This window comes from Gloeophyllum trabeum (assembly GCF_000344685.1).
Source record: "Gloeophyllum trabeum ATCC 11539 unplaced genomic scaffold GLOTRscaffold_00002, whole genome shotgun sequence".
Classification (NCBI taxonomy): Eukaryota; Fungi; Basidiomycota; class Agaricomycetes; order Gloeophyllales; family Gloeophyllaceae; genus Gloeophyllum; species Gloeophyllum trabeum.
The window spans coordinates 1,425,756-1,441,337 of NW_006920411.1; the positions used below are offsets into that span (position 1 = coordinate 1,425,756).

Genomic DNA, 15,582 nt, shown 5'->3' on the forward strand with positions numbered 1-15,582 from the left:
ACATTGCCAGTTAGGTATTGCATTCAGATGGCGCATCTCTTCAATTTACTAAGATAGATGTACTGGTATATCCTCTTACAGCGACACAAAGTGCATACAGCAGCAGTCTCCAGTTAGTTCATGTACTTGGAATCGCGGGAGAAGCGACAAGTGTATTCCGGAAAGACGCGATCTGTCACGGTCGCGTGCTTAGCGTGACCGGCCTTCAAGTCATTCTCCGAATCTACCATACTTGGGCGTCCGGCTTCTACGGAGCAACGTCTTTGCTATTGCGCCCCCGCGTAAACATGACCAAATATTACCTTTTCGAGAAGAATATCATGTGACCTCCGACCCCTCCGGCCGCGTCACTAAAAATAACTGGACCCAGCCGTATTAAGTAAACGCCAATTACATTGCCATGATATATTTTTAATGTGTAAGATATGCATCGCTTCTTTAGTGTAGTGGTTATGCGGCGTGCATTCAGCACTGGACGTCTAGAGTTCAATTCCTACTGTGCACATTTTTTGATTTGTGCTTTTAGGGTTAGGGTTTATTAACTTTCCTTACTGTTGACTTTTATATCTACCTTGTCAGCCACATGTATCACAGCTATATAGATTTCAATGAAAATTTATTTCGCCCCATCTATATGACCCTCTTAGTCCAGACTTGAAGATACTCTAACTGGCCGGACACGCGCGCGGCGGGAAGCCCGCGTTTGCCGGCATCACGTGATATTCTTCTGGATATGGTATATTTGTACGTGTTTGCACGGGGGCGCAGTAAAGCTACCTACGGAGCAACTTCAATTCAACTTGCTCCGCAACCATGTCTTCATCCACCAAACGCCCGCTGACGGAGAACGTCCGAGATAGTCTTGAAGCATCAAATATCCCTCACAATGATATGTGAGTATTACAATATGATGCGTCACCCTGGTCTCAAACGCCCGTTGTCGGACTATCCGATTGCGGACTTAGTCCTGACGACGTCTTTGCTCGTCTACGAAATGTAGGCTCGAGGGTTCGAAAAAGTAGGCAAATGCGGCAGTAGGGTCGGTGCGAACGCGCCCAGCGCGTCGTCTCATCTATACCTGACAGGCGTTACTGAGGGCTACAATACACACCGTTACACGGGCCTCGGGACGCCACCTATCGATGCATCACCTGCTGGCTCGACTTTGATGAGGGAGACAAGTGGCCCCATCTTTACCTCTTCCAATGCGGCGTTACATCAAGTCTTCGGCGCGGCCGGCCATCCGCCGGCCCCTGTGCCGTCGACCCTCAAGCGCGCCCGATCGTTTATGGAAGATGGACGGCTTGCCGTAGAAACCGAGGACCGAGATGGCGACGTCACAATGTTGAGCGAATCTCAGGTAGCAGACGGCGGAACTTCTTCGACAAATGAGAGGATTATCAAACCACTGCGACGAAACAGGGGATTCAAACATGCCCAGTCCCTACCTGAAGGATTATTGGGCCTCGGTAGTTCCAGGCAGATCGGCGGGCCGACTCAGAGTTCAGTTACAACAATTGAAGAGGATTGGAGCGAAGAGGGTTTCAAGGCACCGGCCATTATGACCATGCCCGCCATGCCTAACCAAGTGTAGCGTGCCGAAAGTTCTTGGCTAGCGACCTTGTATTATTAGGTGAGTACGGATGAATCACATTAGGTGCTAACTTGACGAGATCCTGATCTGCTGCGGTTCGATGCAGTTTATGTCTGTTATTTCTTGTGTAGCTGTTCGATTCGTGTGAGACCGGTATATTTCGCTCCGAGAAGCATCCTTATTTGTAGATAGTCGTCACAGGGAGGTAGCTGACGCTTACTCATAGAGAAGAGATGCTACAAAACTATCCAATGATGTCTCACTCCGCATATGCCATACGGAACATCACAAAGCTCCAGCTCCGGCTACCTGAACAAAGTACAGTGAAATGGCTGCTGCACGCGGCCGCCAGCGGTTCCAATTTCTGCTGGCAGCCCGGTGTTCGATAGGCGCCAATATCCCTATGCAATGAGGCGAACACTGCAGGCTTGCACGTGTTAGGCTAGGAAGTTCGGTTCTGTCTCAAGTCCAGACATGTTAACATCGATTGTGGGCGCACTCGTCCACGCTCAACTCCCACGACTTTCGGAGGGGTCGTGAAACCTCACCGTCACTGGATACAGATGTTCAATATATCATCATCGAGGGGTGCAATATCGCCGTGTCGAATAGGAGTTTGATAGCGACTTTGTACCTTCTCGAAAGTGGAGTTATTACCCTTCCCGCGAAGGTGAATACACATCTCTGATCTCACTAACCGGCCAAAAGTTGACATAAGATGACAGAAGCGCGTGCTGCCATGACCCAAATCGTCTTCTTGATGTATGACCGATTGGGTTCAGCCGCTCCGTTACTTCTGTGTGTCCGCAATGGCCGATACCTCTCATTCACCGCTTTCCGCTCTTCATCTCCTACTTCCATCGTCTAATGAGGTCGAGTCAAGGTGAATGCGGATGCGCCCCTTGCCGTGTTTCGGGCAGAGACGTTCGTATGTCAAGCCTACCCTCCAAGCCCCCAGGACGGTAAGCCCCGATGTTCTTTACTTTCGACACCGTACTCCTGCGTGGCGTATGCTTCGCATATCGTACAAAGCATGAGACATATCAGTTCTTGATATAGAACCATATAAGCAACAAAGCTTGTGTTGCGGTATTCAATACTGTCTCGTTCTTCTGTTTCATAAGGACGCCACACGCACAGTACTGACCATCTCCCCGATACAGCCCTTGGGATCCCTCGGATTCCCATTCAGCCCAAAGGCTGATCCCTAGACATAGAGATACCCCAGGAGACGTATACTCTAGGACCGAGGCAAGCCTTTATGAGGGCTTGGCTGGTATTGCAAGGAACGACGATATTGCGCCACACGATGAACTATGCCGCGACCTTGTGAGGGAGGAAACTCTAGCAAGGACCCTGGCCCGGTGCGTTACATCCCTAACTGTTGACGTAGTTCCCATTTCTAACTCTTACAAATTATACGCGCAGCCGAGCGCACAATGTAAGATACGCCACATCAACGTACCCAAGCCATGAACGCCAGCACGGGACAGCTAGCATGCATCGGTGAGTACCAACATTAAACTATATGCTAGTGGAACAATCAAGCAATGATTGCAGATCAGTACTGGAGGACCACGCCTATCCGGTTGCACGCCCATCTTTGTCCGTCTTCAATGCACCCACTGCAACCTATATGTGGCCTAGCTTCCAGGCCGCCTCACAAATGAGCCAGCGTCCAGTTATTTATGTAAACTATAACGTACCGGGACGTTCCTCTTCGGTTCCGCCCAGAATGGCTGCGTCCTCGTGAGTTAACGCGCCTTGGCTACCTTTAATATTAGCTGAAGACTTGCATAGCGCTGACGAGGCGGACAGACCCCCCAGTGAAGCAAGTCGGAAACGACGGTATCCTCCTGACGTATCGTAAGCATATTATCGTTATGCGGCAGAGCATGCGCTCATAGACTTTGTAGTTCCTCTGACCCTGTGCCCGTTCACGAGATCGTTCAGCCATTCCAGTAGGTCTGTGTGACTTGGTCTTTTTCTTCGGGCTAACTCAGAGTGTCAGTGATCTGGGCCTTTCAGCACGGAGCTTGCCCGATGAGTTGCCGAGCCGCGATCCCTCGCGGCCTATGTCCGCACACAGTTCCTCGCACTCCAGATTTAGTAGTCCCGGGTTGGATAGGCATACCGATCCCTATGGAAGCGACTCGGCGCTCGAATATCCTCCCTCTGAAGTCTCTTACGGGCACAGCCCCAGTCGATATGCGGAAGAAGGACCAGAGCTCCTCGAGGAACTAGGGGCATCGCCAAGGACGACTTCAAGCAATGAAGAGGTATCGGAGTACGACCCCAACAGGTGGCAAGAATATGCTCGGCCTGAGGGACAGCAGTTCCGTTGTACCTGGGTCACAATACAAGAGGGCGTTGAGGCAACATGTACATATGTATCTCGGAAGCATCTGGTGAAACGGCATATCCAGACGACTCATATGAAGATCAAGTGAGTAGCCTCCCTGTATGAACAACGATGTTTAGCCTGACCCCCTCTTAGGAAATGGAAATGTAACTGGTGCGGGAAAGCCTTCCCTCAGAAAGGCTCCTTGGACAATCATATTCATACTCAGTGAGTGAAACGATTGTGGCAGTTCGATGTGGTGCTCTAATCTCTGCGGTGTAGCACCGGCGCGAAGCCTCACGCATGTCGATTCGGCTGCGGTGAGACGTTTAACGACCCCGCTCGAAGGCATCGGCACATGATAGAGAAACATGGCTATATGCCGAGGCGGTCGACAAGGAAACGAAAGCCAGAATACGAAGTCAATGATTTGGCGCAGTACGAATCCGTGCATCCCTGGCGTCTAAGGGACTCCCCGGAACAACCGGCTTCGTAGAAAACGAACTATCTGTACACGATGGTATGAGTATAGGTGTATCCCTGTCACACATGGTATACCCGTATTTATTGTCGCCCTTGTTGTCATGCTATCATGCGAACTGTCTTGTTATGTGCTACACTCTACTTTGTACTTTAACTTATGGATTGGCCTAATAGCTTCTGTTTTCGACCTTCGTAGCTACAGGGAATCACTAATGCGCGTTGTCCCCTTCACCGTGCATGCAGTGCCTGAACCCGGCCCCGTACTCTTTGATTGTCGTTGCTTCCGACCTTTACTTAGTCTGGTAGGAGTAATTTACTAGTGCCATCAGCGCTAGCAGATTGTGGCAGTAGTGTCGCTTGCGTTCCGGTAATAATAAGGATGCCGATAAGTCGCCGGTGGAAAGCCGAGCCGACGGCGGCAGATGACACTCGCATACGTTCACCTTTCTTATGCCGTCCACACCAGTCCTCGGTAGTTTGGCATTGCAAGGACCGTCATCAACTACTCAAGTGGTTCATGTCACCCCATCAACATGTCACAACCTGTCCTTATTCAAAGGTCCGCACGTTTATCTGTCAATGCTGGATTCAAAGCTAAGCTCACGAACTGTGACTCCGTAGATCTGCTGAAGGAGTACCGGAAAGTCGATGATTCCATTGGCATGCGTATCAATCGCACTACTGCGCTGCTCCGTAATCAAAACAAACAGGGAACAGGGGGTGCAGAGAGCGTGCAGGACCAGGCTTGTGCATATATCTGGCGTGAGCTTCTAGGTAAGCACAGCAGTTACGCTCGAGAATCTCGAGCGGGGCAGAGACGAGACCAATATAGAAAATTGGAAACGCAGAACACAAATAATTGAATATTGTGTTGGAGTCGTGGACACTTCTATGGAGGACAAGCGGAAGGCCATCCAAGCCCAGGCTAGCAACCCAAGTGCACAAAGGAAGACGCAAGGCGAGCTGTATGCGGACGAAGTGAAGGTAAGCCAATGAATTAAGTATCCTGAAAGACGTCGTCTGATCAATGTATGAAGCGCACACAAGTGCATAATGAACTCACGGTCGAAAAGATCATCAGGCAGAGGTCGCTGGATGGTGCGTTTGCGCGTGACTGTCCGCCAGGGCTCTTGGACTGACTCAGTGAACCCCACGCGAAGCATTCCGTTCTCGATGCAAGTACTTCGAACCTCCACCATCTGATACAGAATCCCGCGCATGGTGGGACTCACTCCAGAATGGGACGTAGCATCGCCATTGCTGCGACCGCACCGGTGGCAGAAAAGCCGCTTTCTCTGCGTAGCCTGGCCAACATCGTGCTGTATAGCGGCAGCGCGACGCTAGCGCTGGCAGAACTCTTCGGTTTCTCCATCCAGAATCCTTCTGGTGTATTACTTTGGAAGCGGAAGTATAATGACTCTACATTACGTAATGTATGAATGACCTCATCCCTGCGAGATCTAGCGACGCGCCTAAGCAAGCCTCTTTAATACTTAGCTCAGGCCAAGGCTCAGGCTGACCTTGACTGCCCCAACTTACTGTTCTTGCTCTGATCAACATGATCCGGTCTGCATTATTATCATATCTCGTACTCTTATCTGTGTCGGCCCCATCTCTGGCCTTGCAGACTCCCTTGCTGGTCCAAGACGAGCCTGCCGAATCGTTCGACGTTAAAGTGCCCGTTACCCTCGGGGTCATGTCAAGGTGCCCCGATGCTTTGTTGTGCGAAAGCGTGTTCGACAGGGTTGTCACTGTCGTGCCTGATAAAATAGACTTCAATCTCTCTTACCTTGGCAAGTACGCAGTGCTCAAAAAGCAAAGCCGTGCTGCCTGAATGTGACGATTAACCCGAGCTAGATTGAACGACTCTGAACCGGACTTCGGCGTGACATGCATGCACGGCCCTGATGAGTGTGCAGGCAACATCCAGCAGCTCTGCGTGGCCAAATACCAACCCCTTGCGAAATGGTGGCAATTCGTGCAATGCAATAACTACCAGGGCCGACCCCAGATTGGCAAGCCGGAAGTAGCCTTGAAGTGCGCAAAGGCTGCGAAAATTGAGTGGGAGGGTAGCGACATTGCGGGTTGTGCAGGATCCGATGCAAGTGGGAAGGCGGAAGAGGGGATTGAGTTATTGAGGCAGAGCGTGAAGGAGACGGAACGGCTGAACATTAAGTAAGGCCTTCCCGAGATACCACCTGTTCGGATATCGACATTCGTTGTCTACAGGAAAAGCTGCACCATCATGATCAATGGCAACAAGGTCTGCGTGCGTGATGGCGCTTGGAAGGAGTGCGAGGTATGTGACACCCAAGCTGTTCCTCTTTCTCGCTAACAAATCACCAGGCCGGCCACGATCCTAAGGACTTCATTAGGCAAATTAACGAAGAGTATCGTCATCTGAATAGTCGCGGAGGTGGTCTTGAAGAGGAAGAGTAAATCAGGGATTCATACACGAACAGCCACGACATATCACGACCTATCCACACGCTGTCTAGCCTCCGAGTGTTAGCTCGTACAGGATGATGAGCAGATTTATGCCAATTAACGGTACTATAATGTGTATTTCTATCAGCTAGGATGGTCTTGCTTGTATCTATACTGTACATACTTCGCATGAGGGTCCGCACCGCACTAATGAGAGTTATCAGCCGCCCTTTGAAGCCTATGTCAACCTGTCCGCCCGCGAACCCTGGCTGCTCGTAGGGCTGCTGAAAGCCACCAGCACCTGGCTGAAGTTGTGATGATGACCATCCGACTGTTCACAGTTGTTAAATGCTCGGTTACGCGGGGCAAACCAAGAAGAGCGTACTGCGTGCAAGGAAACGTTCTTCGTTCAGGATAGCGAGAGAGTTGATGAGGAGCACCGAGACATATAGGATAGTGCCGAGCGTCATTAGAACTACTTGAGGTGCCTTCTTTGCTCGGCTTATAGGGTATTATACGAGAGCTAGAGGAGGATGCGTGTTGGGTCGTGGATCGTCGTGGCTGCGGTGGCTTCGGATAAACCCGAGCATTCCACTTTCCTCTACAACTGGCTGCTTTACCCTCCGCTGCCGTGTACATACGGCTTCCGGTCTTTCGCCATGCAGTCTGTCAGGAAGTGCATGGGTTCTGGTATGTATTGTTGTAAGATAGGAATTCCGTTTACAACCCAGAAACCAGCGGCCTTATGCGCCACGAGGAGGCAAACCCTGCACTCGCAAATGACAGCTGTTTCGCCATGCATACTCTTGCATAGCCGTCAGTAGTATGTATCTATCTGGCTTGGGTCTGACTCGGTATTTCTCATCATTCTGTGTTTAGTGCGTCTTTCCGCAACCCGATAACCTGGATGCAAGAACAGCTCATGCCCAAGGTCCGCGAGAAAGCTACGAAGGAGGAGATTGAAGCCTCGCGCAAGGAGATGGCACAGCGGGGGGAGGGAGGTGTTCTTGATGCGTTACCTGCCCCTGAGGTTATTGAAGCACCGGGCAAGAGGGCGGAGGCTGGTTCATCACGGAAAGTGCATACCGAGGTACGTCAGACGTCCTGCCTTTGAAGGGGTCTCATATCCACTGGTCGCAGCACAAATACTCGACCGCAAACTTCAAGATATCCCACCGCAAGCTGAACAAGCTCGGGCAGCAAATTGCGGGGAAGCCGATCGACTGGGCAATTATGCAGATGGAGTTTAGCGAGAAGCGGGCGAGTAAGCGGATAAAAAGCATGTTGGTCACGGCAAAGCACCATGCTTCGCTTTACAAGAGTCTCGACGACAAGAAGCTTGTAGTAGGTGCGTGTGCATATGTGCTTTACACACATGGTGCGTTTGTCGACGCATTGCTACTCTCTAGCGGAGGCCTGGGTCACAAAGGGCCCTCGGAGTCAGAAGCGGATAGACATCAAAGGGCGTGGCCGTTTTGGTATTAAGGTGCACCCAGACTCGAGAATGCACGTCGTATTGAAGGAGGGCGAGACTTGGGCTGAAAAGGCTGAGAAGGAGCGGCAGAGGAAGCTGAAGAGGATTGTTTCTGCCGGTCTGGTCAGGGAAGACGTGCCATTGCGGAATCCACGTCCCATGTGGGCTTGGTAGTTAGCTGCTGTCCTCCTTCATTCATCCGCAGGTTTATTATGTTATCCTTCCCTAGTCCTGATGTTAGTGCGGGTGTGGTCCAAAAATAGACTTTGATTGCAGTAAGCCAATAATAGCCACTGCGTACTTACACGTCTACGGCTCTGACTGCGGGCTCCCAGCAAGCCTGTTCCTACGTTCATGATTCTGCGCTGTCGACTCGCATTTCTCGTCAGTATCATTGCCGCCAATTTGGCATGGGCTGCCCACTCCTTTGAAAATACTGCGATTGTGCGCACTGCCGAACTCGGTGGCTCGCTGGTCCATGTTACTACTACCTATGCGATCAAGGCACTGGAACCTAAGGCTAGCATCTACACTGTTGTGCTGAGTCCGGATGAGCAAGAGAAGACAAGCTGGCTTGAGATTAGGCAGAAAGGGCGGCAGGCGCCGTTGCAGGTAGAAGCCCACGAGCTGGACGCGGTCAAGTGCGTGACATTCATTTCGATTCTGTCCGGTATATTGAATACGGCCTAGCAATGTCTATCTATACAATGTTCAACTTCCGAAGGCACTATCTACGAATGAGACTACAAACCTAATTGTAGAGACCATTCAGACGCACGCGACGTATCCTTGGCCTGAGCAGGCTGCACAAAATGATGACCAAACCCTCAAGTACGAGACTGATCTGTATGTGCTGAGCCCATACAAGACCGCTGTGCAAAGGAGTAAGATAAGGTGAGCTAGGCTGGTTCGTCCACTTTGAACCGTTGATCACACGTAAACGCCAGGGCACTGGTACCCCGCATACTTTCGTACACCACTCCGGAGGATATCGAGTTCACGACGGAGATCCCTGTCACGAAGTCTGGAGCGACCGTTACTTATGGCCCGTACCATAATATTCCTCCCTCGTCGAACTCGGAGTTTGTACAAAAGCACCAGAAGCATGTCACAGTGCACTACGGCCATGATTTCCCCTGTGCTCAAATAACCAAGCTGAAGCGTGCAGCAGAAATTAGCCATTGGGGCGCGAACTTGAACATCAACGACGACATTGTCTTGCATAACGGCGGTCCTGCGTGAGTACGCGTGATTATAGTGGAGAACTCGATGTTGACTCTCCGTGCATAGCCTCAAAGGCCACTTCTCTCGCCTAGGGTACCAGTCGCAGACTTTCTACAACCGTCCGGCACCCACCATTTTGAACTGGTTCACCCTCCACCTTCCTGCGGGCATTCGGAATGTGTATTACTACGATTTGATCGGCAATGTGTCGACCTCCCGTCTGCGCCTCGCACCCTCCGCGCCCAAGACGTTGACTGCCAATCCCAACCAATACAGCATCATGGAAGTGCGGCCGCGCTATCCGGTGTTGGGCGGATGGAATTATACCTTCACTCTGGGGTGGGATGCGCCTTTGGCAGACTCCGGAAGCTTCGATAGCAAGACCGGAAAATACATTGTAGGGGTACCGGTCATGACCGTATTGCCCGATGCTGTTGTCGAGGATGCCGAAGTCAAGATTATCTTACCGGAAGGTGCTACGTAGGTCTTCCCTCATGCTCTCTGGCCTTGTGACTTTGCTGATGGCACCACTTTTCAGTGACATCGAGTTCTTCCCTCCATTCCCCGCAAAGAATCAGACCATCTCCACCCACATCACGTACCTTGATACCGTTGGACGACCTGCACTTACCTTCCACTACGAGCGTCTTACCGACAAGCACAGCGGAATCATCTATGTAAGTGCTAGCACCCTATAAGTACTAGCCTCGCGAGATGTAACTCACTTCGTGACATGCAGGTTACCTACAAAGTTCCTTTCCTTGCTCATCTGCGAAAGCCGTTGGCGGTGGCGACCGCGTTCATAGGTCTTTTCGTGCTCGCCATGGGTTGGCGACGAGTAGACACTAGGCTCGATACCAGACAAAAGCTCTAGATGTATTGCACTTCCTGTTGTCTCCATATTCGGTGCTTTATAATGCTGAGTAAGAGAGCTCGAGCAAGAGTCGACAATTTCGGACGAATGAAGGACAGGCTCGAAGTGAATCTGATCATAGGAAAGTTTACGGTCTTAATCGGATTACATAAGCAAGATGGGATTTCCAAAATGATCGACATCTGGGATCACGGGGAAAACCGGCAACATATCGCTCATTTTGGATATCTTTGTTGTGCGAAGTACTGAGCCTTGTCTTGTCCTACCTTCCACACAAATGTTGTCCAGTCATGCTATTTATCTTGCGCGCCGTCACTTGCACGCACTCAATTCTTTTCAGGAAACACTCGGTCGGCGCACAGCAGTGACAGTCGTGAACGTTCCTCGGCGACCAAGCCCAGCCCTTCCTCCTCCAGAGAAACGTAAGGCGGAGCCTGCAGACGACACGAAACGGCTGACTGAACATTTGAAGCCTAGGGGACCTGCGGCGGCGCTTGCAGCCAAAGAGGACCCTTCAAAGGTTCAGAAGCCGAAGAAACTGCTGAAGCCGTATGAACTCGCGTCCAGACTGAAGAAACTATGTGCGGCAGGGGATATTGACGGTGCAGTTGAGACGTTGCAGGACATGCCCTTAGATGCGCAGACTCCGCCTGTGTGGAACACATTGATCTTGGAATGCATGAAAGCAGGGCGGTATAAATTGGCGTACAAGCTTCACACCGATGTGAGTTTGCCTTATCCTCCGGGTTCATGGCGCCTAATTGTTTACTCAGATGAAACGTCGAGGACTCAAACCAACCGTCAGGACATATGACACTATGCTATACGGTTTGTCACGCATTCAAGACTGGGAAAATCACACGAAACTGCTCGAACATGCCCATTCCCTGTACGAAAATCTCATGAAACACTACAATCTCGTGAAGAAGCTCGATCCCCAGAGTAGCGAGCTTAATGTCGATCCGTTGGCGTCCTACATCAAGATACTGGCAGACACTAATCAACACCAAAAGATCTTCGATGTCTACTATGCCCTAGATCAAGACGGTCCACTCGCTCCCAATAACTTCCTCTACGGCGCCATCTTCCGCGCTCTGGCAACTAGAAGGGCTGCCTCAGGGGAGGATCGACGAAGCGTAGCAGCACAGAATGCCTCAGACGCCAGGATGCTCTGGAAGCAGATGCTCAAGCGACCTGGGGCGTCTTCAACATTCCCGGCCGATTCACATACCGTCGCTGCTGCTCTCCGATGTCTTGCCTACGGGCGTTCCATAGACCATCAGCTCGGTCTGGACATTGCACGCGATGTCCTTGGTCTAGCAAAGCCTGGAGAAACTGCTCCTCCGGCGAAAGTCCCGCTTAGTCCCCAGTCATTGGAAGCTGTTCTCATCCTCTGCAACAATATGGGGGCACCCCGTATCTGCATTCACTTTGCACGACAAGCAATGGAAAGGCCGCGCAAATTCCATGAACGGCCCATCGTTGACTCTGGTCATATCAATCAGCTCTTAAAGGCGCACGTGGCGCTGGCTGAGACTGGCTCTACTACAGAGTCTAAAGCAGCGTTGGAGGTATTGGAGTGGATGCTGGAACAAGACATTCCCACCGCTAACGAGAAGATCTCCAAAATCCGGCCGAAGCGGTTGACCTACAATCTGGTGCTGTCGGCTTGCCAACACTGCAAAGATTGGTCGAGTGCGACCCGCGTGTTCGAAGTAATGACTGGATACCACGCGGAGGACTTCTTGAGCAAGTCGAAGAAGCCGAGGAAAGATAAGAGGTCCCCGGGACATTCGGTTTTCCCAGATGCGACGACTATGGCATGTATGGCTCGCACAGCGCTCGCTACAGGCGATGGGAGCAACATTCGGCAATGCCTCCGTATCATTGACCACGTTCAGCTCGATCACATACTGAACACTGGAATGCCTGCTGACCCGGAAGCAGATAGTCCCGCTTTACGTCGCGCGCGCTCTTCGCAGGTGACTGAGCTGGCCACTGCTATACTGGAGATGGTGGGGACTATTGAGGGACCCGATGGTACAGGGAACAAACGCGATCCCGAAGCTCCTCGCTGGAATTCTCTGAGGACGCATGCCACAGAATTGATCCAAGGTCAAGTAGCCACGCCCATGCGTCCTTTGGTTTAAGATCGCACCTGTTCGAGATCTCTCATGGAATAGGCAGTTTTAATACAATAGCCGGTGCATACCCCGACCGCCGCAGGCGACGTATGTACTAACAGTCCTTCGACCGGTAATGGCAGTGATAAAATTACTGTAAGCAAGAACGACAGGTGATTCAGTCCGTCCAAAGAGAAGGTAACACAGATCCATAACATAACAACCAGCAATGGGAAGGAAAGCGACAGCAACAGCAGATCAAGCGACTGACATCGGTCTTGGGCCGAGTTTGGTTTGGTCATAGTCCTTCCTGAAGGGGGCCGAGGGAGGAACAAACGTGTCTTCGGTGAGTGCCATTGATACTGGTTGGTATACGTGAGAAGGGGCGGTGGGGGAGGTGTCGAGTGGGTTCATGGGCATGGGGCTCAAGCGGCCAGGATTGGACCTGCGCTTGATGGCTCCTGAACGTTTGCTGCGTCCCCTCCGGACCATGAAGACAATGCCAATAACGCCGAGGGCTAAGAGGACAACGGCATTCAACGCCATAATTGCAAGCATGGCCGGGAAGTATCTTCCGACACTGTCCAGTGTGTCCGCAAGCTTGGCGGACAAAGTCACTGTGGCGGGTGCAGCGTCGGATGAGTTCGAGGCGTTGTAGGTGATGTTGTTCTTGGCCGTGCCGCCACGAACGGCGACAAAGTCGGCTGACGCTTCGTTGGGGTCGACGATAGACAGCAGCTTGACGTACGGGTTGCCCATGTTGCCGGATGAGTCGAAGTCACCAAAGTCGTACACAGAATAGATGGACCGTAAAACGTTGTCGCCGACAAGCCAATCGCTACAGCAAAGTCAATACAGAGCTGCGTTGCGTGCTTTCGCGACTCACAATTCCCCTGCGCCCACAGACACGCTCTGAGGTACAAAGGATCCCACGCAAGTGGACGGATCAGTCAAGGAGGCCGGAGTGACATCGAGCGGATGGATGGGGAACACTTCACCGCTGCAAAGACTGAGTGAGCATGAGACGCTCAGCTGCCTGGAAGTACCCTACCCAATCTGAATAGCCATGTCAATCTCGGCCTCGCAGGGTACCACCCATTGGCCAAGGCCGGAGTCGTACTTGGCTCCATCGACTCCGCCGTAGATTGCTTGAACAATATCCGTGGGCGCATAGCTGCACACGCATCAGTCGCGCATCTCCTTTTGGCATGTATACTGTGGACGTACGTGTATGATGTACCGCTGTCCAGCAGAGCGACGGCTTTGTTGCTGGGGGCATTGGCAACAGCTGTGGTCAAGGAGACCGAGTGTTGCCCGACGATGATAGAGTCGAGGAGGACATTCCAACGCGAGGGCGAGTTCTCCGGCCAAGTAGGGATGGCAGTGGTGTTCAAGACAGACGAGTACTTCTCTTCGGTTTCGCCTGGAACATCCAACTTAGGGCAAAAGCCCCGCTAGATAATATAACACTACATACCGAGGGAGAAAGTGCCTTGTACGTCATCGTGCGGGTCTGTGCTCCTCTGCAGCAGGAAGGCGATGAAGTTCGGTTCACTGGGGTTGTCTTGGAACAGGTTGAACAGGAAGCTCCTCCCAGTGGATGAGCCGGATTTATTGACTAGTGCATCGATGGTCGACAGTTTGGTGAAGCCAAGGCCAAGGATACCGTCGGCACCGTAGGAAAGAGCGGGGTTGCTAGCAGCGGATACATCGAGGAAAGCTTGGCTGGGGACCTTGATACTTCGATCGATGGCGGGGTTAGATGACGACGCAGGCAATGGGAGGTAACAGCATACCCTGCGAACTCTGCCGGAGCATACGAAACATGTCCATATGCCCACCCGATGCCGTACTTCATTCTTATCAATTAGATGACGAAGGAAAGAAAGCACGTTTACTGACTGTGAGGTTATACGTTGTGGACTGAAAGTCCTCATTATTGCTTGAATACAAAGGCATGTGGATCTATCACTCACTGTTTGATTCGCGAAGGGTAGAGGAGACGAGTCGCCCTTGATCCAGAGGTCTGAGGAGCCTGTGTCTAACTGGACGGGATATTCTGGCAGAGTGTAAACATAGCTGCCGATAATGCCTCCGTCTCAACGTACCAGTGTTTCCGACAGTCACCTTTGAGACTTGGTTAGCCTATCCTGAAGGTCCATATGATCCCACATACTCACGTTGGCAATGTAAATCAAGTCATGAACAGTACTGCGCAAGGTTTATGGGGATAAGCAATGGGGAAACGGGAGTAGCGACGCACGTCAGGTCAAGGTCATCATCATCGTCCCCCGACGCCGCCAAGACCCGGTTGTTGGAAATGGCAGCAGATGGGCGCGTTACTGATACCCCCCCATTGCCGCTGCGTTTGTGCAAAGAGCTGGGCCGCTTGACCTGAGTTATGGGGATTTTGATGGAGCATGAAGTGGCAACGGTGAGGGCCAAAGTGAGTGCCAGGGTCGGATATTTCATGGCAGTAAGTGGGCGGTCAAGGGACCGGAAACCAAAGGAATGACAGTGCGTAGAGCGCAGGTAAAGAGAGGAGGAGACAGCCCGTCAGGTCAGGGCAGGAGTCCAGACAAGCGTACGGCCTGCGCAGGGCACAAGGTATAGGGACCGTGTGAACACTGGCCGGCCTCATAATCGTTCTTGCCTTCCACTGCTATCTTTGCTCCAACTGCGTCGCTGCGCATTGCTCGAGAGCTGCCAGGCATTCGAGTTGTATGGGCGAGTCGAACGTAGTCCGTCCGTCTGCCGACTCTAGCATTATATGTCGACATTTCTGGCGTTATCGGTATGTTATGGCCGTGCTTCCTCGGGGCCCGCACAGCACCGACGCGGTCCAAGACACGTTCCCTGCTTCATTCCCGCCTGCCCACCGCATTCATGGCATTCATGCAGCCCTTTGCGCACAAATGCTGCGCAACGTCAACTGGCATAAGCTGCCAAAGCAAATGGTAATTCCATCCCGAGCCAGCCCAGCGCCTGAAATGCACTTCAGGCTATAAATAGCCCTCTGGATACTGATCGGGACGCCACGTT

At 51.9% G+C, this 15,582-nt stretch overlaps 9 protein-coding genes across 9 annotated transcripts; 7 read left to right on the forward strand and 2 right to left on the reverse strand.

The window, feature by feature from the left end:
• Nucleotides 1–813: 813 nt before the first annotated feature.
• Nucleotides 814–1,860, forward strand: GLOTRDRAFT_136155 (uncharacterized protein; the record flags this gene model as incomplete). Its single annotated transcript, XM_007864085.1, has 4 exons — nt 814–893; nt 966–1,018; nt 1,086–1,633; nt 1,701–1,860. 3 exons carry the CDS (start codon nt 814–816, stop codon nt 1,592–1,594), a joined length of 642 nt encoding a protein of 213 aa, XP_007862276.1. The 3' UTR covers nt 1,595–1,633; nt 1,701–1,860.
• A 1,469-nt stretch (nt 1,861–3,329) lies between these two features.
• GLOTRDRAFT_125538 (uncharacterized protein) lies at nt 3,330–4,431 on the forward strand (the record flags this gene model as incomplete). The annotated part of the gene is made up of 6 exons (XM_007864086.1): nt 3,330–3,343; nt 3,395–3,460; nt 3,511–3,555; nt 3,606–4,040; nt 4,092–4,163; nt 4,218–4,431. The coding sequence occupies 6 exons, from the start codon at nt 3,330–3,332 to the stop codon at nt 4,429–4,431; spliced, it is 846 nt and encodes a 281-aa protein (XP_007862277.1).
• A 462-nt stretch (nt 4,432–4,893) lies between these two features.
• Nucleotides 4,894–5,899, forward strand: GLOTRDRAFT_70478 (uncharacterized protein). Its single transcript, XM_007864087.1, has 5 exons — nt 4,894–4,977; nt 5,040–5,192; nt 5,251–5,402; nt 5,456–5,516; nt 5,579–5,899. Exons 2-5 carry the CDS (start codon nt 5,081–5,083, stop codon nt 5,665–5,667), a joined length of 414 nt encoding a protein of 137 aa, XP_007862278.1. The 5' UTR covers nt 4,894–4,977; nt 5,040–5,080; the 3' UTR covers nt 5,668–5,899.
• Nucleotides 5,900–6,084: 185 nt separating this feature from the next.
• GLOTRDRAFT_24398 (uncharacterized protein) lies at nt 6,085–6,830 on the forward strand (the record flags this gene model as incomplete). The annotated part of the gene is made up of 4 exons (XM_007863452.1): nt 6,085–6,215; nt 6,276–6,593; nt 6,648–6,717; nt 6,765–6,830. Coding segments are annotated over 4 exons (585 nt in total), but the record flags the coding sequence as incomplete, so codon positions are not given.
• Nucleotides 6,831–6,912: 82 nt separating this feature from the next.
• Nucleotides 6,913–7,315, reverse strand: GLOTRDRAFT_34670 (Yos1-like protein; the record flags this gene model as incomplete). The annotated part of the gene is made up of 3 exons (XM_007863586.1): nt 6,913–6,971; nt 7,030–7,176; nt 7,231–7,315. 3 exons carry the CDS (start codon nt 7,313–7,315, stop codon nt 6,913–6,915), a joined length of 291 nt encoding a protein of 96 aa, XP_007861777.1.
• Nucleotides 7,316–7,725: 410 nt separating this feature from the next.
• GLOTRDRAFT_34963 (mitochondrial 50S ribosomal protein L22) lies at nt 7,726–8,493 on the forward strand (the record flags this gene model as incomplete). The annotated part of the gene is made up of 3 exons (XM_007863605.1): nt 7,726–7,935; nt 7,986–8,193; nt 8,255–8,493. Coding segments are annotated over 3 exons (657 nt in total), but the record flags the coding sequence as incomplete, so codon positions are not given.
• Nucleotides 8,494–8,673: 180 nt separating this feature from the next.
• GLOTRDRAFT_33600 (uncharacterized protein) lies at nt 8,674–10,417 on the forward strand (the record flags this gene model as incomplete). The annotated part of the gene is made up of 6 exons (XM_007863519.1): nt 8,674–8,960; nt 9,010–9,213; nt 9,267–9,557; nt 9,610–10,023; nt 10,082–10,220; nt 10,283–10,417. 6 exons carry the CDS (start codon nt 8,674–8,676, stop codon nt 10,415–10,417), a joined length of 1,470 nt encoding a protein of 489 aa, XP_007861710.1.
• Nucleotides 10,418–10,689: 272 nt separating this feature from the next.
• On the forward strand, nt 10,690–12,603 carry GLOTRDRAFT_70489 (uncharacterized protein). Its single transcript, XM_007864088.1, has 2 exons — nt 10,690–11,141; nt 11,191–12,603. The coding sequence occupies exons 1-2, from the start codon at nt 10,695–10,697 to the stop codon at nt 12,565–12,567; spliced, it is 1,824 nt and encodes a 607-aa protein (XP_007862279.1). The 5' UTR covers nt 10,690–10,694; the 3' UTR covers nt 12,568–12,603.
• Nucleotides 12,604–12,668: 65 nt separating this feature from the next.
• Nucleotides 12,669–15,160, reverse strand: GLOTRDRAFT_70492 (acid protease). Its single transcript, XM_007864089.1, has 11 exons — nt 14,804–15,160; nt 14,721–14,751; nt 14,649–14,667; nt 14,517–14,599; nt 14,443–14,463; nt 14,337–14,392; nt 14,018–14,280; nt 13,768–13,963; nt 13,592–13,714; nt 13,427–13,540; nt 12,669–13,378 (listed from the first exon to the last, which is right to left on the reverse strand). Exons 1-11 carry the CDS (start codon nt 15,010–15,012, stop codon nt 12,799–12,801), a joined length of 1,695 nt encoding a protein of 564 aa, XP_007862280.1. The 5' UTR covers nt 15,013–15,160; the 3' UTR covers nt 12,669–12,798.
• Nucleotides 15,161–15,582: the final 422 nt, after the last annotated feature.